The sequence below is a fragment of the Morone saxatilis genome, unplaced genomic scaffold (assembly GCF_004916995.1).
Source record: "Morone saxatilis isolate NCDOM2014 unplaced genomic scaffold, NCSU_SB_2.0 Contig12, whole genome shotgun sequence".
Classification (NCBI taxonomy): Eukaryota; Metazoa; Chordata; class Actinopteri; family Moronidae; genus Morone; species Morone saxatilis.
The window spans coordinates 23,081,772-23,105,192 of NW_023339674.1; the positions used below are offsets into that span (position 1 = coordinate 23,081,772).

Consider the following 23,421-nt stretch of genomic DNA (forward strand, 5'->3'; position numbering starts at 1 on the left):
TAAAGGCACCCTGTGGACTTTTTGGACAATAGTGCTATGGAGCAATGTTTTGACAAGTGGATAACCGTTTTGTTGTGCAATTCACATTTTGTCTTCAGTTTCACTCTATTCCAGTCATCGACAGTTGGTGGTAAAAATGCGCCACAAAGCTTGCAAATACAAACAATTAAAAAAGAATTGAATGTCAACAAATTAGCTTTTTCAAGTGCATTATGAGGAAGAACATGCATCTAACAAGGAGAGTGCACTGCAAACTCCACAGGGAACCTTTAATGTTTTTACACAAAGAGAATAAAATGGAGAGTATAGTGTCAATAGTAGTGACAAATTTATAATAAACAACAAAAAAACAAGGTTTACTAATGTGTATAACGATTTGTGAATTTTTATATCTGCAAACAAATAAAAGCAAACTTTAATGAATCTGTAAAACAATGCTTACTGTGTATTATACATGTCTAAACGAATTTGTGTAATTTTGTTCACCAGATGCAGATGGAATACTTTTGGAGCCTTTTCCCAAATGGATATTCCTAATGGATGCACTGAAAGGCTGGACAGGTCACTATTTTTAGACATTTATACAGAAAGGAAGTATTTCAAAAGCAAATGTTATTAGATTAAAAAAATTTAATAGTGGCATATATTAAAGTTGGGTTGTATCTAAATTTGTGTTGCATTTTATTAATCTTGGATGGTTGACAGGAAGAAGCATTTAGACGTACACGTCATACACGTTTGTATTATTACACTATTTTTTCTTGGTAAATTAAGGGCTCTAAAATGATGTGTGCCGTGTTAGTTTAACCTACAACACCAGTTGTTCTCTTAGGATTTCTTGTACACATGCCAAAGAAATATTCGCTTTAAATAAAATGTGAGAAATCTACAACAACTTTCTTTGCAATAAATCAATGTGTTTTTAGTCACAGAGCACATATGAAGTTGATTACACTTTAAAAAAAATTCAAACTAAACTATTCCTGCTCTGCTTCTTTGTGTGTGTATGAACTACTGTGTCATGCTTGTGCTGATGAGTCTCAGATGTTGAAGCGCTGGTTCCTGGTCTGCCCTGTCTTCCTCTCTCTGAGGTACAGGTTGACATAGGAGGTTATAAGATCATCCATCTTGTAACCCTTTTAAAAGAAGGCACAGAGGTAAAGTGATAAACTTTTATAAACTTTTACCGACCTTTTAACACTTAAAGCTCACGTGTCTAATGACAGATCTTACCAGTGAAGTTTCACACAGGAATTTGCTTCCCTTGACTAAGTTGCCGATAGTCATGTGAAAGTAGGTGCTTCCACTGCACCAGTTAGCGATGCGGTTGAATGGGTGATTTGCCAGCACATCCTTTATAATAGAAAATAAATTGTTAATGATAAAAAAAATAGATCTTAAGGTGATACTGTAAATTATGATGTGTTCTTCACCTTGGTTTTAGGGTGGATGATGGTGAGTCCTTGCTTGCTGATAGCAATTCGCACAATATCTGGGAAATCTTGTTCTGATGTTTGCTGAAAAGAAAGTTATAAAGGCAAATGAGAAAAACCTTTCTTCACTGTAGTCATAACTATTTGCTTTCTGCAGACGTGCAGTTGTGTACCATGGTGACAGAGGGTGTGAGGTACTGAGACACAGAGCGAGAGCATCAGATAAACAAGCCACCCGCCCACCCAACCAAATGGACTATAGATAGAAGATAAAGTATTGTTTGTGCTGCATTCACTGCAAACCATACCTTCACTTCAAAGAATGCACAGCCGAATGTCGGCCAGCGACACACCACCTTCAGAAAGGCCACCTTAGCTTCTTCAACAGTCATACCAGCTTGTTTGTTATAAGAGGCAGAAATACTCTGAAATAAAAACATATATCACAGTATGATACAACAATCTTCTTTTGTAGAAGCATTTCAAAGCATTTTAATGAGGTTAATGATTTTCAAACGCCCCCACGGCCCTCAGGCAACATTCTCAGAGAACTGAGATAGGGATCAACGGACTGGCATAATGGTGATATTGTTCATATGGGCAATTTAAGGGATAAGGCTGGTTTTACTCTATACTTTTCTTATTTTTAACAAAGCCTGTAAAAAGACCAAAAAAAAAACAATAAATGGATCCAACTAACACATAACTGTGTCCAATGCTTGATATATCTTATTCCTCTGAGCCATAGAGCTCCACTGTTGTCCATCAAACACAGTCACTGTTGCACTGAGTTAAGTCTCTTTTTAATGAACAAAACTGTAGATCATTTTGAATCAATCCCACATACACCATTCTGGTGCAGTAAATACCTGCTATAACGGTGCACTAGCAATCCTCTAAAAATAGTCCCCAGTAAATGCACTATCTACTCTAGTTTGAGTAATGTTTACTAAGAACTACAGAGCCCAGCTGGTAGACAGGTTGTATTGTTGGTTTTGGTCTTTCGTGAGATGTGTTGATAATAAGGAAAACAAAGTTAAGCCTCATACCTTCTTCCAGTCATTTTCAGACATGGCTTTCATTTGGTCCGCGGGAACCAGCTCCTTCAGCATCTTGGGAATCATGACCAACTGACTCTTGTCATTGTTGACCTTTACCCTGAAGAGCAGACCCGCAATGTTGATCATTTCCTCTTTGGTGGAAACATGATAGCCTCTCAGGTACTTCGGTAGTTCCTGGAGGACAGAAAGATATTTTATAAAGTCATTAGGCTTTCTGACCACATTGTTTATTAGGAGACAGCTTAATCTGTAACATTCTTTCTGGTCATAATTTAATTAGAAGGAGTCTTGGAAGTGGTTTGTATTCTATCTCATCTATATGTCCAGTAGGATTATGTTAACAAAGATGTGGAAAGGTGCGGCTTTTACACCATGCGGAACAACTAATCAGCATGGAAAATGAGATGGTGGCTGAGTTGCATCATTCAAATGTACCTGAGGGAAATGAAAGATAAGATCGGCCTCTGTGTCTCTGCCAGGGACCACATTGAACCACAACTTCCTCATGAAGAACACAAGGTAGGGCATGTTAACTGGGCCACCTGCAGCACACACACACACACACACAAGAGTAAATACAAAAACACATCAAAAGTCCAATTGCAGTGGCAGTCCAGTCAGATAATGTTTTTTTTGTTACCGTCTTTGATCCTCTTGGCTTTCTTTGACCAGTCGGTGATTTGTCTCAGACTGTCAAAGAAGTAGTCTGTGTCGTTCAAACTGAGAACCTGAAATAAACGCAGAATTTCTTTTACAACCAGTGGAGTGGAAGTTCATGAGAGAGTAAAATTCTAAGTCACACTATAATGTTCAAGGCTGAGAATGGTCAAACAAACCTTGTCATGTGTTTTGACAAAAATGCTGAAGCCGTCTGCTGAAGCTAGACTGAGCTTGTTGGTAATGTTCTGGATGAGATCTTTGATCCTGGTGCTCGTCGCGATCTCAAATATCTGAAGAGGGATGAGAGAGGAATCGCTGGATCACTTGCATTATTGCAGGAATATTTCACCTGGCTTTTTTTTAAACATTTAAACTTTAAACATACAAGAGGTCAGTGTTCGTACCTCGTCTGTGTCGTTGGGGAAGTGGATTTTATGGAAGATCTGGGTGCTGTTCTGTTGGATGGCGTCTACCTCAACCTGGTGTGGAGGGAGCTTCCTGGGCTCCATCCTACACAAAGACAGTAAAATCTTAGTCATGTTTTTTATTATTATTATTTTTTTTTTTAACAGCATTTTCTTTATCATTTTGACACTAAGCCACAGATTCACTCGAGATAAAGAAAACAGCGTACACTCTATCACTACAAGTTTAAACCAGAAAGCTACACCATGTACCAATTGTGCAGATCAAAAATAAGTCTCTTAAGGCTGTTTTAATTATACTGCATGTAAATTTATTTATAGAGGACGCCTTACAAATGCAGAGTGTGGTCAAGTCACTGTGAAGATGATGCAACACATTTTTTCAGAGAGTTCAGTGTAAGTATTGCTGCAAGCAATGTCTACCTCAAACAGCACAACCTGCCCTCAACAAATCTAGAATAAGAAGTCCATACACCTCAGTTTTATTAGTTTCCTTTTAGACAGCTTGAGAGATTTAAAACCCAAAGGCAGCACAGGCTTGACATTTCCTTTTCTCACTACACTAGTCGTGGTGTCATGTCATGAGGGGGTGGATGAGGTGCAGTGTTGCAACTGCCCTGCACTTTTCTACAAGCAACGTTAGCTGCTCTACAAATGATCACTGTCACTGTTTGCACACACTCTAAATGTTATCGCGAAATCAGGGAGGAGCAGGAGTTGCCATCACACACTCTTTGTCAGACACACCCGTCTTTAGAAACACAGGGAAACACAGTGCTGTGTGCTGGTGACGTAAAATACAGCATGCTGGGCTAACCTCAGTGAGCTCTGCAACCGCTGCAGACAGTCGGAGGCGAGGGGCTCTCTGCGGCGCGACTCCAGAAATCTCTGAGTGTGCTTCAGAAGGGACTGGCTGGGAGGAAACAGGCCGCAGCAGAGCCACATCAGCTGCCAGCCTTGCTCGATGCTGAACCTGGGTGGTGGACAGGGCAACAACAAAAAAATATATGTAAGACGCCATGAAGCGTATGATGAAAAGGAGTCTGTATTCAAATCTGTTCTGCTGTCTAAATAAAGAAAAACACATAAGGCAATAACAGTTCTAGCCACTTCAATTCACCAATCAGGTTTTGATGTAATTTAAAATCTTGGTTTCATCTATTTATAATTGGCTATGGCTGCAACTACTAGAGCCAAACAAACCATCTGACATATAAAATATGATAAATAATAAATAATATGATACAAAAGAAGTTCTCTTTGGTCTTACAAACAGTCCAAAACCTAAAGATGTTCAGTTTACTATGATATAAAACAGAGAAAAGCCCAAAATCTCCTTATTGGAGAAGCTGGAACCAAAGAATATTGACATTATTTAAGATACGATGCCAATAATTGATCAACTAATTGTTGCAGTGCTTTATTATCTACAACAACAAAACAATGTATCAGTATAGTAACAGAATTAGATGGTTACTTTTGATTAACTTCCTTATTATCATTTTAATTCCTCATTAATAGAAATGAATAAACCAATAGAGAAAAGGGAGCTGTATTTACTTATATCATGAGTAACAGCAGCGATTGACAAAGACTCTATCAAAGGGATTTTTAGACTCATATATGCAAATTTCGTACACAAATTTTCAACCTTTCCTTTCCACTGGAAAAAGTCTGTAAACAGCTTTAAATCTGAGAACCTGAGATAGTGAAATAACATAAGCGTACCGGTTGTTATTGCTGGTCATCTGCTTCATGATCTGGCAATAGATCTCATCCCTGACCGCCTCATTTTTAGTGGCGGGGCCGAAGATCTGGTCTGTGAGCTCGAGGGCACTCTGCATCTGCTTGGTGGGGTAATCTCCCATATATTTCAGGATCGGTACACAACAGTCAAGGAGGAATAACCATCCTGGTTTCATAAAGTTTGAAAAAGAAAAGCTTGACTGTGTCTTTGACGGGTTCATGGCCATGTAAATTTAGTCACTGGCTAACGTGTTTGGTGACGTTGGCTACATTGTCCATGGACAAGCCTTTTGCTAGGACAGGATATGTCTCAAAGACTGGTGTTAGCCAAATAGTGCTAGCTTGCTGTGTGTGTATTGAGTGTTGGCAGGTTGTTCTAGGACGCTGGAACACACAGTTGAGCCTTCTCTGTGCTGTGAGCCAAACTCTACAAGACACCATTTACTGATCCACCTGATGACCCTGTAGACACCTGTACTAGTACACTGTACACTGAAATGGGCCAGTATTCACCAATATTGGCACATCTGATTTTTTAAGCACCCTTACTTCTTATCGAGTACCACCACCTACTGGTGAGTCTAGGTACACACCCTTAAACACATGCATAACTTGGGATTGTGCAAAGACCCGCCCTGCTCGGCCTCCCATTGGCTAGTGTTTGTTGGCTTCATTGGTTTGGTTGGTTAGGTTTAGGCATTAAGAGTAAGATAGTTAGGGGTTAGAAAAAAATTTCAGGGTCAAAGCCAATCAGAGGCAAAGAAGGTTTTAGCAGGATATATGTGGGAAAACAAAATAACACCAGCATAATTGCATCTCTATGTAAATCCATAGCTAACTTAACACCAAAGTTTTTTTGGTCGAATTTAGGCACTGCATTAGGGGCAAGCAACATGAAAAAGGTTTCTATACCAGGGGATTTTTGAGTAGAACCAACTAATATATAATATACTTTGTATGGAGAAAATGGTGTTACCTGTGAGTCCAGCAGATGTATGACATAACAGCCTGATACCCACCGCAGGTAAAAACAAACATTATCACTAGGCTTCCATAGAAATGTTCTCCTAACTTCTGGCATATTCGACCTGTACTAAGAGGTGCACTGGTACAAGGTACAGGAAAATCTGCTACTTTTTGATATAACTGATGTGTAAAGGATATCAGTGAAGGCCAGACAGGCTTTGTGGCTGAGGTCTGCGTTGCCCACCAGTTTCTTGAGGAGGGGCTGTCTGATTGGCTCTCTGGAGTTAGCCCACAGCCTCTCAGGGGCAGCGTTCCTGGACATCACCTGGCGGTTCACATCCTTAGTGGGCTGCCTGTAGGATCAAGGAAACGGGATGGGTGTTCCTGCTGTCACTACTGTTCATGTGAAGAAACATATAGAAGTAGTCAAATAGAGGACATTTCTAGATACCTGAAATACTCGAGGGAGAATTCTTTCAGAGTGGTAGGAACTAATCTCTCCACTGTTCCTGTTTCTTTCTGGTTTGCCTGTATGATGTTCTTCCTCTGGTTTGGAGACAAGTTGAGGAGGCTCTGAAATGAAAAAACATGCAATGCCATTACCGCTCCATACAATCTGGGTAGATAACTCATCTAAGAAGGATTCATTGAAATCTCTGTACCATGACCGCATTGGTGGGTTTGCTGAGCGTTGGCAGGATTACTATGGCATCTATTGGGACGGCTCCTATTTGTTTTGTGCGCTCATTTTCTCCCTTTATCCAGCCACGTTGCTGAGAAAACTCATCATCTTTGATTATTATAATGAGCTCTCCTTTCTTGAAGCTGAGTAATGTGGGGTCATCTGAAGAGGGATGGAAAACAACTCAGATTTTCAGTTAGCAATTAGCAGAAATCACTCTTAAAGCTTCCAGTGTGACACTATTAGAAAGAAAAATCAGTCATCTGACCTTGCATGTCGGCTTCCTTCAGGGTCACAGCATACTGAGATCTCTCCGTCAGTCCGCTGAGGAACATTGTGATCAGCTCTGCCATGTCCTCAGCTGTGCCTCCACTCAGAGTGAAGTCTCCTTTCAGTGTCAGCAGGCTCACCACCTGGCCGGACCCTTTACCCTCCCTGAATGGACATCAAAGCAGAACCGTAACACATATAACACCGCACTGTTTTAGTGCTTCACTACGCTGCTTCCTCCGCCTCTGATTCTGTCCCTACCTTGTGTTGTTGACTCCAGTGACTTCAGGGAAGGAGAGTTCCAGCAGCCTCTTCTCTCTCTCATCCAGGAAGGTGATACCAGTCCAGTTTATGGCCACAATGAACTTGCTCTTTGGCAGTGGAGGACCTAAGAAGAAAGAAAACATGGAAGGAACAAGGCCAACAAATCATGACTCATGGGAGATAAGAGGAGAATTATGAGATGTCCAGCTTGCACTTTGTATGTGAATCATTTCAGCCACCCTGGAGGAAAAAGCGTGTATATGTAGAGTGTATTTTTATGACTTTCATAATTAAATCATCAGTTGTTTTTTTGATTTATCAATTAGTCTATACAATTTCAGAAAAAGCCCATTATAAGCTGCCAGACACCAAAGTGATGTCCTCAAATGTCTCATTTTGTCCTCACATTTGAGAAGTATGACGCATGGATTTTTGTTAATAAATAACAAACAATTAATTTATTATCACAGTTGGAGATTTCAGCACCATGTCCCTTTATAAAATGGGGAGTAAGATAAGATAAGAAAGGCCACGTGGCACGTTAGTTGAGGAATGTGCACTGACGTTTATGGAAGAGGAAATATAATCTGATTTGATGGCTTGTCCAAAAATTCTGACTTTTATTTGGTTGAAATGAAGCATGAACAGCTATAAACTGCTCACCGGGAGACTCCGTTAGAGTTGTTGTATTGAGGAATCGTGTTGTGGAAGCCTGTATAATTACTTTTATCTACCAGCATGTTGTCAATGCTGTTACACAACGTAACAAAAGAAATTGGATCTGTTTAGGATAATGCCCAGTGAGTCAGAGCTCATCCTTACTGCACATTGGTTGTTCACAAGCCAAAATCTGAAATCCAAGTCAAGAAGAACTGTTGTTCCTGGCCCAGTTATTCACTCTTAATCAACTGCTCACATCTTAACCCCAGTGGTAAAGTGTATCTATAAATAGCATTGTATATTCTAATCTGACATAGATACAACAAGCAGAAACAGCTAATTGCTTGTATAAGGGGCTAGTTAAAAAACTGCTTCACAGCCAATTATTAAAGTGTGTGTCTCGATATTCCTGAGAAAAGTGTAGAAATGTTTGTTTTATTCATGTTTTGTGTTCTGCCGTGATAACCTAAAGATAAAAATGAATAAAAAAAAATAAAAAAATCTATGTGGCATTTCTTCTGACAGATCTTGAATTGTTTTTTAATCACTTTAGAACTTTTTTGGTCATCTATCACAAATAAAAACAGCTTTATGTTTGTCTGTTTGTTGCTGTAAACTTCTGATTTTCAACATTTGAGAAAGAAAAATATGCACCTTGGATGCAAGTCTCGAACAGTAAGTATGATACTGTACTGATACTGTACTAATACTGTACGTGTGTTTCTATAACGGAGACACAGAATCCAAGTTATATATATCCAGATATAGCTCATACTGCAAGACACTGTGGGCCTCTTCCATTCAATCAAAAGTAATACATTCCTGTCAGGCCAAGAAACTATTTATAATAGTGGAGTGCATGATGCCCTCACAAGTTGTTTTAAAGGTTTCTAATTCTGATATGATAATCAGCAAAAGAGCTGTCTATGAGTGTTAACAGCCTTATAGATTATCATAACACTGTAATTAAAGTTGCTTAACACATCTAAATTAATGCAATCATGATGATTTGTCAATAAAGGATTTAAATACATAAAAACAGTGAGGCTAGACACATTGTTTGCCTACCTGACGCTTTCACAACTTCAAAGAACCTAGAGAAGAACATGGGCCACTTCTCTCTGGCGTAGTCGACCATCTCTGCCTTCACTGAATCTGCCTTTTGTTTTGAACTCAAATACGGACCCTGGTGTGGTTGAAGAAAAACAGACAAACATGAGATCTACTCAAGGCCGCTGTAGAGCCTTTTTTTCTGTCCAGTCCTGTTACGCTGCACCTTCTGATTTGTGGGTGTGACCGACCTGAGCATGAGCAGTGCTGATCATCTGCACCCATTTGGCCTCTGACTTGGCCTCCAGCTGAGAGATGCTGATGCAGTCCTGAACAGTTTCCTTCACATGTTCTGGACTGCTGTCTGAGCCGTGCTGGATGTAAAGATGTTTAGCAGCAAGCTGAACATAATCATCCTCCTGTGAAAGTGAAATGTGGGGGGAAAATAAGTCATATTTGTATCTGAGAATAAGGCAGGAGCTTTGTAAGATAATCCTCGAAATAAAAGCCCACCTTTTCACTCTGGTACTCTCCAAACTTCAGACCGTGGATGACCTGTTTGTAGATCAGGTCTGTGCTGATATTGTCCTCTTTGCAGTTGTGCCAGGGGGAGAAGATCTCCTTGCGGAAGAAGAGACGCCAGGGAGCATGCTGTTCCTGCCCTCCCCTCCTCTTTACCTCCTGCTCACACTGGGAGATGGCATCCATCACATGCTCCCGGCCGCTGCCCAGAGCCCACACCTACAAGACAGGCCAACATTTCAAGTTGTGGATATCTGAAGAGTAACTAAAACAATCATTAGACCACTTCTGAAGATACGACAACAGATTGTTTCTTAATATAAAGTCCTAAAAAGGTGTGACTGTGCAGTTTTCCCTGTGTGAAAATGCATTTAAACTGTAATTCTGCTCATTCTCGGCGCATTTGAAAAGCCTCATTAATGATAATAATAATAATAATTTTGTGTCCATAATGTCAGTACTTTTTTAGCAAATGGAACTAATGGAAAATCCTTTTATAGTCCTTATGCCAAAACAAACAAAAGTTGGGTATAAACTGGGAATCTTTTAGAACACCTCACTAGAGTGCAGAAAAAGCTCAGAAACATACTTTCTGTTGAATCACGGTGTTCGAAGATTTAAATAATAATCCACTTACTGCAACAGCAATCTTTTTATAATTTATTTATTGGTTTTAGCGGGTATAGTTAGGCAAACCTGAACACCTCCTCATAATCATACTCATTCAAAGTCTTGTTTGCTTATGTAGGTCATATAGAGGCATCAGTATTAAGTTTATACTCTTTCATAACCAGTTAAAAGCAGATCTAGTCCCCTGCTACAGTAGTATAGGAGCATATACACTGAGCGGATGTGACTGCGTACCTTTTCATACAAGGCGACATAGACAGAAAAGCCGAAGGTGTCTTTGAGTTTGACTTTGTTAGAGATGAGTTGGCAGATCTCTTTGGAGGTAGTTGCTGAGTCAACAGGCAGGTTAATGGAGCGTCCATCCAACATCATCACAGACACAATCATTGGCTTTTTTGTCTTGGTTGCCTGTCACAGAAAAAAAAAGACCATGTTGATTAAACAGTATTGAGGACCACTGTGCATGTACATTCATACAGGTTCACAGTTGCCATACAGAAAGTGTGGGTTTAATGTGTACACGTTTTGAAATATGTGTCTCTGAGTTTTCTGCTGCCATTTTAATACAATTAAGGTCAGTAGAATTTGGTTTGTGGTGGTTACAGCAAAGAAACAAATACACTATATTCTGCATAATTCACAAGCCTTACTGTCAACAGTTTTCAATGGAACTAGATTATAGTCACTATGAATACTGCTGACTGTTGAATGTGAACTATCTATTTATTTCTAAAGTGACAATGCACCTGAATCAGTTTGAAAAATTTGCAGGAGCATCTTTTATCAGTGTCAGTACCTGCAGCTCCAGCCAGGCTGGAGGCTCCCCTCGCACTCCGTTCACTGCTGTGCGTCGCAGCCTCTCAGCACAGTAGGAAGGGTAGCCTCCTGGTGCGAAACGGATGAAACTTTGCAGGTACTGCCAAGGCAAGAGATACAAAAAGATGAGAAAAAACATCACAGTATTTGGCAGACTGAAGCAGCCAATACACCTGTTGTACTCACCCTTCTGAAGCGCTCACTGGGAGGGAAAATGCCCAGACAAAGGGACAACAGGATCCAACCGCGGAAGTAGCTGTTGCGACTGTTGTTTTCCTGAAGCTGCTTGCAGATCTGACAGTAAATCTCATCCCTTCACAGACAACAGACAAACACTGTATTAGCAGAGAATAAAAGAAGATACTTAGATGTGTGTGATTTTTAAACCAAGCTTTTGTTACCGAAGGTCACGTCTGACAATGGCATATCCCACAATGATATGGAGTTTTTCGAGAGACGTCAGCGGCCGGTCCAGGGTGGGTCCTTCTCCAGTCATAACGTCACTGTCCTCCGTCACAGTCTGCAGGGTTGGAGGCTTGGAAACTTCAGTCATATCATCCGACTGGAAGAAAAAACATGAAATTCCCATTAATAGTAAAAAAAATAAAAGGTTTTCACAGCAACACTAAGTCAACATATTTTACACCTCACCTCCTCCATGATGATCGAAGGTTTCCTGAAGCTTGAAGTGGATTTTGGGATTCCATTTTCCTGAATAGTGGATGCTTTTCTGTTTCTGCTCAGCAGGTCAGTGAACGTGGATCCCTTCCTTGCCCGAGGGGTCCCTTCTGGCACAGTGAATACCTTAGGGTTTTGAGCGGTCTCACTGGGCATAGCCGAAGCCTTCCTGTTTCTTGTCATAAGGTCTGTGAAAATGGAGCCCCTTTTGTTTGGTGTTGGCTCATCGGGTACTGTGGAAGGCTTCCTTTCTTTTTTATTCCTTAGCACCCTCTGAAACAGTCAGAAATTATATTTTAAAATCTATGATGAATTCATGTTGGTCTACAAAATTAGGCCCAATTCATTAAGTCCTTGCTTTGTGAGGATATTTACCTGATCCAGGCCAACCATGTGGCTGAGACGTCTGTCCTTTCTGGATATCAGGTCCTGTGGCAGAAAGCGATCCTGTGCGGAGGTTCCTTGGACCTGGGCCTGGACCTGCTTCTTTGGCTCAGGGAGGTCTCCCATGAACCTCAGGATGATCCACCACACTGTCAGAGAGGCCTGATGATAACATAACAGGAACAACATCGTATGTTAATGAAATTAGCAAAGATTCCTCATGTAAAGACAAATGAAAGGATGTATTAAAGTGGTCCAAGAGAAGCACCAGAACATCTCCTTCATCATCATGGTAGAGGAGGGGCTGCGGAAGCCTCTGGCGGATGTAGGTGGGGGTAGCTGCACCCTGGAAGTACATGGAGGCAAATTTGGAGAAGGAGTACTCATCCAGGTCATCGTGGTCTTCTTTGTCAAGATCTTCCTCGATGGGGAATTCGTCGATGTCTATCTCCTCAATAACTGTCCTTTTCTCCTCGATATTCTGAAGACAGATACAGACATGGAGTCACTGGCTCTAAAAGGATTATAAAATGTGCAAAACATTTGGTTACCGAACCTCAAATCCCACAGGTGCTTGCCCCTCCTGCCCTCCAACCACAATGGGCAGGAAGTCGAAGATGCTGTCCACCATCTCCTGGTCTGTGATGGATTCTGTCTTAGCTTTGGCCTCCATTTCTTTCTTCTGCCTCAGCACTTCCTCCAAGTGTTTCTGCCTCTCCAAAATGGCCCGCTGTTCTTCTTCTTTTTGCTTAGCCGAGAGGTACATCTGAGAGAACACAACACGAAGAAGATCATCATATTTGAAATAGTTAGCTAAAAGTAATTCATAGAGAGATGTAATAATTTGTACTGAATAAGTCACTGGTAAATGGTTGAAATACTGTTGAAAGTAACAGTTATTTCAACTGGCTAAACGTATAAACATGATCTGATATGACATGGGGGTGTAAAGATAAAACCAGCAGGGACTTCTTTTACAATTATCACCCAGACAGGGTCCCTCAGAGCTCTTTTAGTTGAACTTACATCTCTTTTCATCCTTTTGAGAGCTTTTCTTGCCAGCACACCCCTGGTCTGTGCCTGCAGGAGGATCACAGCATCTCTCTTTCGCTTCCATTCCTTCCTGGCCAGGTATCCTCTGACTTGGGCCTGCAGGACGATGGTCGCCTCCCTCTTCTTCTTATACTGGAAGTGGAGCTGCCGAGAACGAGCCTGTGCCTGCAGCCTGGCAAAGCCATGCTGGACCTGCAATTAGAACACAATTAAAGGGGTTTATTTCATGTCAGGCCTGTATTTTCACATTGGAAGAAACACTGATATATGGTATATATAGTGACTGACCACTCTGTACAGCTTCCTGCCTTTGTGTCCTCTCCAGTTTTTCTGAATAACAATAGCGGCTCCCTTTTTCCTCAGGAATTGTCTCCTTTAGAGGGCATGAATCATATAGACATGAAGTTGCAAGTCACATGTGCAAAATAATAATAATAATAATAATAATTTTACAGCTATTGTCTCATACCTGTATTTGTAGCCTCTCAGGACTTTCTGGATTGTAAGTGCTTTCACATTTAGTTCTTTCATTCGCTCCACTTCCAGCATGGTGTCATGGCAGTCCTGAGAGAAGTACAACAGTAGCAAGTTCTTTTTTGTTTGTTTGTTTTAGTGGAAATACTCACTTCCAATTGATATATTATGAACCACTGAACACCTAACTGGGAAAATTAACCAAACAGTGAGCTTTCAAGTGGCACTGCATGGCTACAGTTAAGTTGCTCAAATTAAATTTGAATAAAAATTACCTTTAAATTAATTTACTTACTGGAAATTTCTAAGAGAGAAACTCACATATTCAAACAGATGATTTTCAAAGTGAATTATTAACAGGAATTTCAACATTGGGTATTTAGCAGTGGTTCAATTTCACAATATTATATTATATTGGTATTCATTTGCTTATAAGATAAACATTTTTGGGCTATTGTATGCTTCCACACACATCCATAGCTAACACCAGACTGTACAGTCAAATGTAAGGCAGCACCTTGAGGAATATCTTTGTCTTGCCGGTCTTCCAGTCGGCCTCTTCAGTAAGCACTGTTTCACAAATGCTTTCACAGCATTTCTGTTTACTTTCCTGTTAGAGCAAAATAATCATCATGCAAACAGCAGGAGAAGATGAGAAAAGGTGTGAGGACATCATGATCGAAATCATCCCGTTGAAACCTCCAACTTACTCTTTTGGGATCACAGAGGGAAGTTTTCAGAAGGACGCGGTAGCGACCTAAGAACTCTTCGAATGTGTAGCGTACAGGATATCCAGCTTTCCGAATCCTGATGGTCTCCATCATACCAGAGTACCGGAGCTGACGCATGCACAGCTCTCTGTCTAACAGCTGAGACACGGAAGGATGTAATGTGATTTACTTACACCAAATTGTTCCATTCATTTTTGGTACAGATGTAAATAACCTTTATTTTGGTTGAGTGAATAAAGCGTCTTTCCTCACCATGGGCTTCTTGAAGTCATTGGGTTTAATGCAGCGTATGAAATAGGGCTGGCACGCGGTCAGTGTCTTCATCAGGGAATCCAGAGACTGGCGGAACTGCCAGGTCAGAGTTGGCACACGCTTCTTGCCATCAGACGCTTGCTGTCAGACACAAACCAATAATGTAATAAGTAATTGCATGCAATTATGATATTTTTATTTTCATAACGATTGTGTCTAATGCTGAAGATAAAGCCTGCACTGACCCGGAGGCTGCTGGTGGCCGCGGTGATGTTCAGCTTGGGGTTGACATTCTTGATGTTGATTGTACAAGACAGGTCATTATGAAACGCCTGTTTGAGGAGTTTATTGGTGGAGGTCTCCACCAGCTGGATCAGATCTGAGCTGAGGGTGTCACGGTTTTTCTCAAGGAAACCTCAAAACAAGACAGACACAATAAGAAAACCACAGAAGACTTTCATAACACTGGTTTTGTTGCTTTTAAACGTGTTAAAAGTACCTTGTGAATCATAGTGGACCACTCCAGCAAAATGCTTGATTCCAAACTGTGTCTCATAGTTGTTCTTGGGGGGAATATAGATGGTCCCTTTCCCATGGACTTGATTCATTTTTTGGAGCATGGTGGTGTCTGTGCCCTGAAAATAAACAAAAGAAGCGAGTTTAAACCTGCTTTGCTTTGTTACAACTAAATCTGATGAGGTACAAGGCGGATATAGACCTTGGGGAAGTTGCTCTCCTCATCAATAAGCGCCAGCAAGTTCAGAGATTTGTTGGCCAATACATCCAGAGTGTGTTGGTTGTCTTCGTAGTCAATGTGCTTCCAAACAATGTTTTCACGGGCATACTCATCCTGCTCCAGCTTGAAAACATGCCTGACGAAAAACTGCTGCAACTGCTCGTTGGCAAAGTTGATGCACAGCTGCTCAAAGCTGCAACAGTTCAACAAACCCAACAGCACGAGAGGAAAAACAGACGGCTGGATTTTAGTCAACTTTACAACTTGCTCTTTGTCTAAAAACAGCTGCAATGAACCTCTAATGTCATGAGAGTTGTTGTGAACGCCAACCTGTTTTTGCTGAAGTTCTCAAAGCCAAAGATGTCCAGCAAGCCTATTGACTGTCGGACCTCTGTGGGGTCCTCAGATTGTTTGTAAACGGCAGCGTTGATTTTGTCCACGACCCAAAGGAAAAGTCTTCCATAGATAGCCTGGACAAAAAATACAGAGGACACGTCAAAATTTCCTCTTGTTCTCAACACTTCGGTTTATTTTAATATGTCAGAAACAGAACCTCCATTTCTCTTTGAGCTTAATGCTAAAATACATCATCACAACTATATGCTAATATTAGCATGTATCCTTAGCATGTTAAAGGTGCTGTGTGTAGGATTTAGTGGCATCTAGCAGTGCTGCTATAAAATGAGCTGCATTAATGTCTGATATACATTTTTACCTTAAAAAAACCTCAAAGTGTGACTGATGTTACCTTGACAAAGGCGTCCCTGCCATCCACGGCCTGGACAGAGGTCAGACCTTTGGTCACACTCTCTCTGGCTGTCATGAAGGAACGCTTAGTCAGACTCTTCTCCAGCGCTTTGGGAGCCACCTGAGGTAACAGGACACACGCAGTCAGACAAGGACATCTCAGCTCCTTTTATATGAAAAAAAGAAACTATACATACCTCCAAAAGTTGGCAGGCCATGTTGAAATGGGATGATGTGTGGATGTTGCAGGCCTCTAGGTTATTTACTATGGTGCCTGGAATTACGCAAGAAAAATATGTTCAGAAGCTCAAAAGATGCAACTGTTTTATACACACATCCAATTGCATGGTGCTCTCCTTACTCTCAAAGTCCACATTGCCCAGGTGAAGGATAGCAGCGAGCAGTTTGGAGATTTCCCAGGAGTCATTCTCTGTGAACATGAGGATCTTCAGAGCTGAACGGAAGTGGGCGTATTCCTTCACATCATCACGTCCTTCACAGCTGGTGCAGTTACCCTGGTGATAATCACATACTAAATGTGAACTCTTATTTGGTTATCTGTGATTCATACTTGTGCATTTATCTTAAAATCCATCAATAAAGACAGTGTTTTATTCAAATTTCACAACTTGTCAAATGACTTCAGTACCATGGTCAGATAGTTGTACTCAGCAGCGCTCCCAAGGGAAAGAATCTTTTTCTGCTCAGCTGTCATGCCCATCAGCATGTAGTAAAAGATGTGGTAGTTTCTTTCCTCAGGCGCCTGCACATGAAAGCACATTCTTTACCACAAGAACATTTGACTTGTACCATGTTACTACTCTCGCAAATATTCAGCCGATCAATGTTCCCACCTGACGACAAACTCTGGACTTCTCCAGCAGGTACTGCTCAACGCGAGCCCCTTCAATGGCCCCACCCTTGGTGAAGTTGATGTCGATGTACTTCCCAAAACGACTGGAGTTATCATTTCGAACCGTTTTGGCATTACCAAAGGCTGAGAAGAAAAGTATATTTTATCAAAGCAGATCAAGTAAAAAAAAGAATTGAGAAGATTGAGAAGACTTGCGTGTCTTATATAACTTGATGTTGGTGTTTTGCTTGTACCCTCCAAGATGGGGTTTGCTTCAAGAATTTGCTGCTCAATCCAGGAGTGCTGGCCACTCACTGCAGCCAAGAACTGCAGCATGAGCTTGGTGCTCTCAGTTTTCCCTGCTCCTGACTCTCCACTGATGGAGAAAACAAAGAAATAAACATGTATCGAGAAAATGCATTTTGAGTTAATAACAAAATACATATTTTGTGTCATTCTTTAAAAAAGTGATTTATGCAAATAATTGCTTATCAAAATAGTTGTAAGTTAGTAGATTAATTTTCTGTCAATTGACTTTCAGCATAATAATGTTCTCTTTGTACTATCACTTGTTACACTTATTACTTGTATATCACTGTAAACAGGGCACTCTCATTGAGTTTCCCCTGTATAAATAAAGGGTTCAATTAATGGAATCAGTCTCAGTCCCTTATACTTATACAAAAGCAGACCTGATGACACAGCACTGGTTCTTTTGGTTGCGGCGCATGTTGAAAAAACAGCTGTCGGCGATGGCAAAGACGTGCGGTGGCAGTTCACCCAGCCGTCGATCTGTGTACATGTGCACATACTCAGTGGTGTAGAGGGGCAGCAGCTGGTAAGGGTTGACTGCAACCAGAATGGAGCCTGTGTATGTCTTAAAACAGAGAGGGATGTTAACTATCACACAGTAGCACAGTTCATGATTGTGTGTGTGTACATGAGAATAAACAAGTTGTTATGGTGTAAGCACATTGTGAAGCCAGTGACCCCAATGATCCCCTGTTTGCTCATGGCTGCAATGTGTGAGATGTTCTGATTCATTAGATTAAAACATTTCATGGGAGCGTTATATTCATTAAAAGTCGTGTTAAACGCTGTGGTTTATAATATGAATATCAAATGGGAATATTTTGCCCCCAGCACTTAGCAGTAGTATTCATATAAAACAAAATGGCCTCATTCATAATTGAACAAACAATGTTGTTGAGCTTTGATGCGGTGACATAGAAACACTGGGACGTTCTTTTTCAACAGAGGCTCATTCGTCTCTATGGAGACAAACAGCACTGTGATAAACTACAGGGCAAAGTCTAGGATAGAAAGCCATTCACATCCGGGGAAGACACAGACGAGTAAGCGTTTCCACAGCAGGTTATAGACATCATAAAACTAGGTGGTTCAGAGTGAATAGAAACCTACATAGATGATGCCTTCTTTGTGTCGGACCAGGAGGTTCCTGAGGAGCCCTGCCTCATTGAGATCACCGAGCCTTATCATGTCATCCACACCCTGCACAGAGGTGGGGTGCATGGGCCGGATGGTGCCCTCCGTCTTCTTGTTGATCTTGTGCGTCTGTGTGTATGTTAGGAAAGAGCTGGCGTTATATAGAAGGCTTACACTCGTTGTCCTATGCGGGAGAGAAGCAAGCTTTTGTGGGGTTTCGTACCTTTCCTTCATCGTCGATCAGCTCTAGCTGCCCGGTGTCTGTAACCTTGACCTCTGCCCCGATTGGCACCCCATCACTGTCCACCCACACAAAATCCCCCTGGTTGAGGAAACCAGAAGTTGTAATGTGCCAGAATGCCATGACGAAACAGCAGTCCTCAAGATAACTATCTCATGAATTTTAGAATTATGTGTACATGTTACAGTGATACTCATTCTTACCTTACTCAAATGCAGCATAGCAGCAACGCGGATTAAGTCTGTCGACAAAACGACAAAAAATGACCTTAACTCAGATTCAGCTCAGTCACAGTAACTCGAATTACCAATACTTGCTACCAAACCAATATTACGATCAGTTAGGTCTACTCAGTAAACCTCAGTTGGCTTTTATAGTCAACCATGCCCCAACCTTATATTTACAGCAACATACTGTAAATCAGATGAGGATCTTGAAAGGAAAACATTTTAATGTTACAGAAGCCCTTAATGCAGTCGTATGTACACAAGCTTGTGCCTTTAAACAATAAAGTGCATAATAAAAAAATCATAGTCTTACTGCGATATCAATGACTTTCTCTTTCAAGACACTTACGTTTTGTATTGAATCACAATGGAAAAGTCATACTGAAAAAAATATATACATAATCAAGCTACCTCTTTGGAAACAGTAAGATTAAATCACAGATTTGAAGCAACTGATATGTATCTATGGTGTCGACTCTTACCTGAGAACACTTGTTTCTGTGACAGAAGCCCCTGCTGCTGCTGCTGAGGGAACTTTGCCTGAAATGTCTCTGAAGCAGGAAGCAGGGAGTTTTCCCAGCAAACACCCCTTTATGACCCGTTGACTTTGCTCCTGCGAAGGTAGAGCCACCCAGTGTCACTAACCACCAGAGTCAAGGCCTACACGTAATATCATAACAGACCATCAATTCCCATTGTTTATATCACAGTAACTGTAATTTGCTGTTAAATATCTGATGCTAATCTTTCCATTTAAGTTAGTGTAAGTCTGGCTACTGAAAGGTCATGCTGGGCTTCACAGCGGTTGAAGATTAGGCTGGTAGCCCTGCTCTACTGTCAATTACATAAATACAATACCACTTTTAAAAATATCTTTTTACAACATAAATGGAAACATCTTCTTTGTCAATTTTCTTCGGTGAAATATTGAATAATGACAAACGCCAGACAAAACTGTACTCTTTGGCAACAGAATCTGTCAGCTGGTGTCAGATATCACGCTGAAATGGGAAAGTGGACGACCCGAATACCAGTAACAGTCGTCACAGGTCAGGTACTGCCAACGCGTTGTGCCGTACTTCAAGGCAATTAGGTTGTAAACAGCAGATAGTAGAGAGGATTGACTGGGCTTACTCTGGAGACGTGAGTGTGATTACTGGATACAACAGCTCATACCATCCACGCTAGCTGGTCGACAACAGATTAGACTGAGCCATAAAGATACACGGACTTCCAGAAGTATAACCTTACAAAAGGATTAAATCTAAGAGTAGAATAATAATAATAATAATTCTGTCAAAGTAATCTATGAGAGGATAAAAACAGGGTTGTACTGTAGGTTTTTCTTTTCTAATGACAGTGAAAAATAATCATGTGACGATCAATGCGGATCCATGATACTGTAGCAATAACCCTACAGTCTAACAATCTGTCCTCAGGTGTGGTCTGTTATTCCAGTTTGCTTGCCGCCAGAACGTGGTTTCATTTTTTTTTAACAATATACAATTTCAAAAACAGATGTTAGACTGAGAAATTTAAGTGAAAAAAGTAAGACTTTTCAATTACTTTTTCATTAAAGTCAAACACACCGTAATAAACACAGCAACATACATACTTAACAGTGTTTCTGGTATTGTTTAAGTATCTTTACTATAATTACACAGACAAAAACAATGTACAATAGCTGGATTTTTCAGGCTCACTTCATCTCATAATGTCATTATCGATACACTCTGCAAAATGAAGCGGCACACAGCACAAAATGTTTCATAGAGTACAAAACTTGAAAAGAAATAGGTCAATGGAAAACCAAAAGCACATTTACAGTGATTTACATGAATTCAGTCCACCAGTATAATCACACAAGGATACTCGCGCTCTGTCTTTCAAGCACTCTACTTTCTGAAACCAAATGAAAATATCGTTTTTACCACCATGACGCCCACTTACTTTGGATTAAGTAGATGATTCATAGCAGTTTAAATTGTAAAGTTAACTTGGCATTATGCATATGCAGTATGTCCTCACTTTCAGATAACCATCTAAGGACAGTATTTATCCTTTAAGAGCATTGTTTGTACATTAAATCAATTCACCACATTTAGGTTCTCTCCTAGTGTTTTTTGTTTTTAAATCTCAAACCACATAAGTATTCCATCATCTTTTAGATTACACCTGAAGTTGTGGCTGATAATAGGCAACTGTACCCATACTAGCTGAACTATAAAAAAAACAGGTGCAGGATGTTTGGAGAAAAAGGGGAAAGCAGTGAAAGTGACACTTTACTCTGAATTATATTTTAAGAATATTTCGACAGCATGTGAAACAGCGTTCACATGTCCCTGTCCATTTATGTACAGACAAAATAAAGGCACAGATTAATGAGAAGAGCACGATTGAGATTAGTCTGCACACAGCTCACTAAAGGACTCCTTTTATATGATTCTGATTTAATTCAATAACTCTCTGGTGGTTCACTTTCATCACTTTACATGGATTTACTGCACCTGCATTTAGTGCCAAATATCAAAGATACACAATGTGCCAATTCCAACACTGTCTTAAAAGAAGAGGCAAAAGTTAAGTTAGTAAAAATGGTCTCTTCAAAAATGAACAAAAAAAAACAAAAGGGGGGGCAGGAAGGGGCCAGTGACAGGGCCATCCAGTTAGCCACTCTAATGCAACCTACAATGCTCCACGCTCAGTATGTGCGTTGGGTCTTGAATGAGAACCTATTCCTGAAAGGCTGTTCTGCTTCTTGAAGCCGTCCTGTCACTTCTCTCTGTCCGCTCTCAGGCAGAAAGGGAGAGGGTGCGTGCGATTGTATGCAGCAAATCATAGCACCAAATTCTGAGCAGCTCCTTCACCCCTGCGGAGAGGAGAGGGGTGACTGTCGACAGAGGAGAAGGCACCCCCCGCTTATGCCCGCTCTTTGCGCTTCAGTTTGGAGGACTTCTTGACGGCGCCGTTCTTGTTGAGCAGCTTCAGCACTTTTTCCTTGTGGTCGAGCACTTTCATCATGGTGTCTCTGGCCTCGGTCACCTGGTCCATCACCAGCTTACAGCGTTGCATGTTACCCTGAGGACAAACGCATTCATTACTTGAGCTGATAAAAGCAAACTAAGGACAAAGATTTGGGGAGACAGGGCACCTTTGGCAATGTAATAGCAGGCACCTTATGAAAGCCACAAAAATTACTTAAATTACAGTAAAACTTGCAACAAAACGTATCAACTTTATTTGCCCGTTGTAAAATAACACCAAGATCAGGCTCCTCTACAGTCTGGTAATTGGTTTTGTAGTTTTGGCGTAGTGAAAGGTATCCTCAGCTAAGATTATGCATCTCTTTACTCTCATTTTCTGAAGGGGTCACACAGGGAGTATTTATGACTGCTTCCTCATTTGTTTACACTGTAAACATATATTTTATATAATATTTTTCATTTGGTGCTGGCTGATGCTATATTTGCTTTCCTATTGTTAGTTTTATGTCATTTCGAAGTGGCCTATCTACAGTTAGTCTGTTGTATTGAAGGGCTAGAATTTTTGTTATGCTCAACTTGTTAAGCAATGAAACAATACCAGCTTCCTGTTAAAGAACATATTGTCTCTCGTAAGTCTTTCCACCAAATAATAGGAAAAATATCTACTAAAGACTCGGATCGATAAGGAGTATCGATAAAGGTACTGATATCAATGAATAGTATGTAACGATTCGCGCGCCCATTCGCCTAGTCAGCAGTCCAGCCTCCCCTTTGTGGTTTTGATCTGGGCCATCCTATATCCCTCTGTAGTATCAGTGGTGGCTGGTTGGGGCATGCAGAAGTGTGTTGTAACACTTAAAAAAAGTAGACGTATAGGTCCCTTCAATTAATGGTGTATGGAAGTCGACGACTCCTGGCAACAGATGACCTTGCAAATAACTGAGCAGGGAAATGCATATTTTAAGGTCTCGGCCTCCAGTAACAACCTTACCTGTATAAGCTCGTTGATTCGGTGAAGGTCATCATCGGCTCCTGCTCTCTTCTTAGGAATCAGGCCCTCTTGAAGGGTGGAGAGGCGGCTGTACACATCATGCTCCAAACTTGACTACAGATCAAGTAAAAAAAACACACTGTGTTTACAGAAGTCCAATTAGAAGACAAAAGACATCAGTGAATATGAATGGACAGAGTACAGTGTTCACTCAGTTACAAAAGTAGCTGAATGTCACCATTTTTTTGGGTCTGTAAATGTGGTCATGTTGTCACATTTCAATTCTAACGTATTTTGGCAGGTCTGTGGCCAGCACTCACCAACTGCCTGAGCTGTGCAGCACACAGGTGAATTTTCCATCCTTGTGCTCTGCATGCCACTCCTCTCTGGTTGGCCATATCCTGTAAGCTGCCCTTCTTCTCTTCTGAAAGCAGCAAAG

General features: G+C 40.9%; 2 protein-coding genes across 2 annotated transcripts in view; both read right to left on the reverse strand.

Annotated features, from left to right (window-relative positions):
• Nucleotides 1–19,536, reverse strand: LOC118322439 (unconventional myosin-VIIa; the record flags this gene model as incomplete). The annotated part of the gene is given in 48 exon segments (XM_035654115.1): nucleotides 1–1,136; nucleotides 1,234–1,353; nucleotides 1,434–1,517; nucleotides 1,742–1,858; nucleotides 2,483–2,668; nucleotides 2,930–3,036; nucleotides 3,135–3,222; nucleotides 3,331–3,444; nucleotides 3,559–3,664; nucleotides 4,397–4,552; nucleotides 5,308–5,461; nucleotides 6,490–6,644; nucleotides 6,743–6,864; nucleotides 6,954–7,135; nucleotides 7,242–7,408; nucleotides 7,505–7,631; nucleotides 9,236–9,353; nucleotides 9,469–9,636; nucleotides 9,731–9,958; nucleotides 10,604–10,777; nucleotides 11,166–11,285; nucleotides 11,372–11,498; nucleotides 11,587–11,747; nucleotides 11,837–12,136; nucleotides 12,239–12,409; nucleotides 12,516–12,728; nucleotides 12,804–13,013; nucleotides 13,274–13,492; nucleotides 13,589–13,673; nucleotides 13,770–13,864; nucleotides 14,292–14,384; nucleotides 14,485–14,643; nucleotides 14,758–14,898; nucleotides 15,003–15,172; nucleotides 15,257–15,392; nucleotides 15,476–15,686; nucleotides 15,824–15,963; nucleotides 16,242–16,361; nucleotides 16,438–16,514; nucleotides 16,602–16,755; nucleotides 16,890–17,003; nucleotides 17,095–17,237; nucleotides 17,348–17,469; nucleotides 17,786–17,970; nucleotides 18,516–18,668; nucleotides 18,763–18,861; nucleotides 18,984–19,021; nucleotides 19,490–19,536. Coding segments are annotated over 47 exon segments (6,705 nt in total). The 5' UTR covers nucleotides 19,002–19,021; nucleotides 19,490–19,536.
• A 1,102-nt stretch (nucleotides 19,537–20,638) lies between these two features.
• sap130a (Sin3A-associated protein a) overlaps nucleotides 20,639–23,421 on the reverse strand; it is an 11,269-nt gene continuing 8,486 nt past the window's right edge. Inside the window, exons 19-21 of the mRNA XM_035653864.1 lie at nucleotides 23,303–23,406; nucleotides 22,983–23,096; nucleotides 20,639–22,085 (exon numbers count right to left, since the gene is read on the reverse strand). Of these exons, the coding sequence (XP_035509757.1) occupies nucleotides 21,927–22,085; nucleotides 22,983–23,096; nucleotides 23,303–23,406 (377 nt within the window). The 3' untranslated portion in view covers nucleotides 20,639–21,926. The remainder of the gene's footprint in view (nucleotides 22,086–22,982; nucleotides 23,097–23,302; nucleotides 23,407–23,421) is intronic.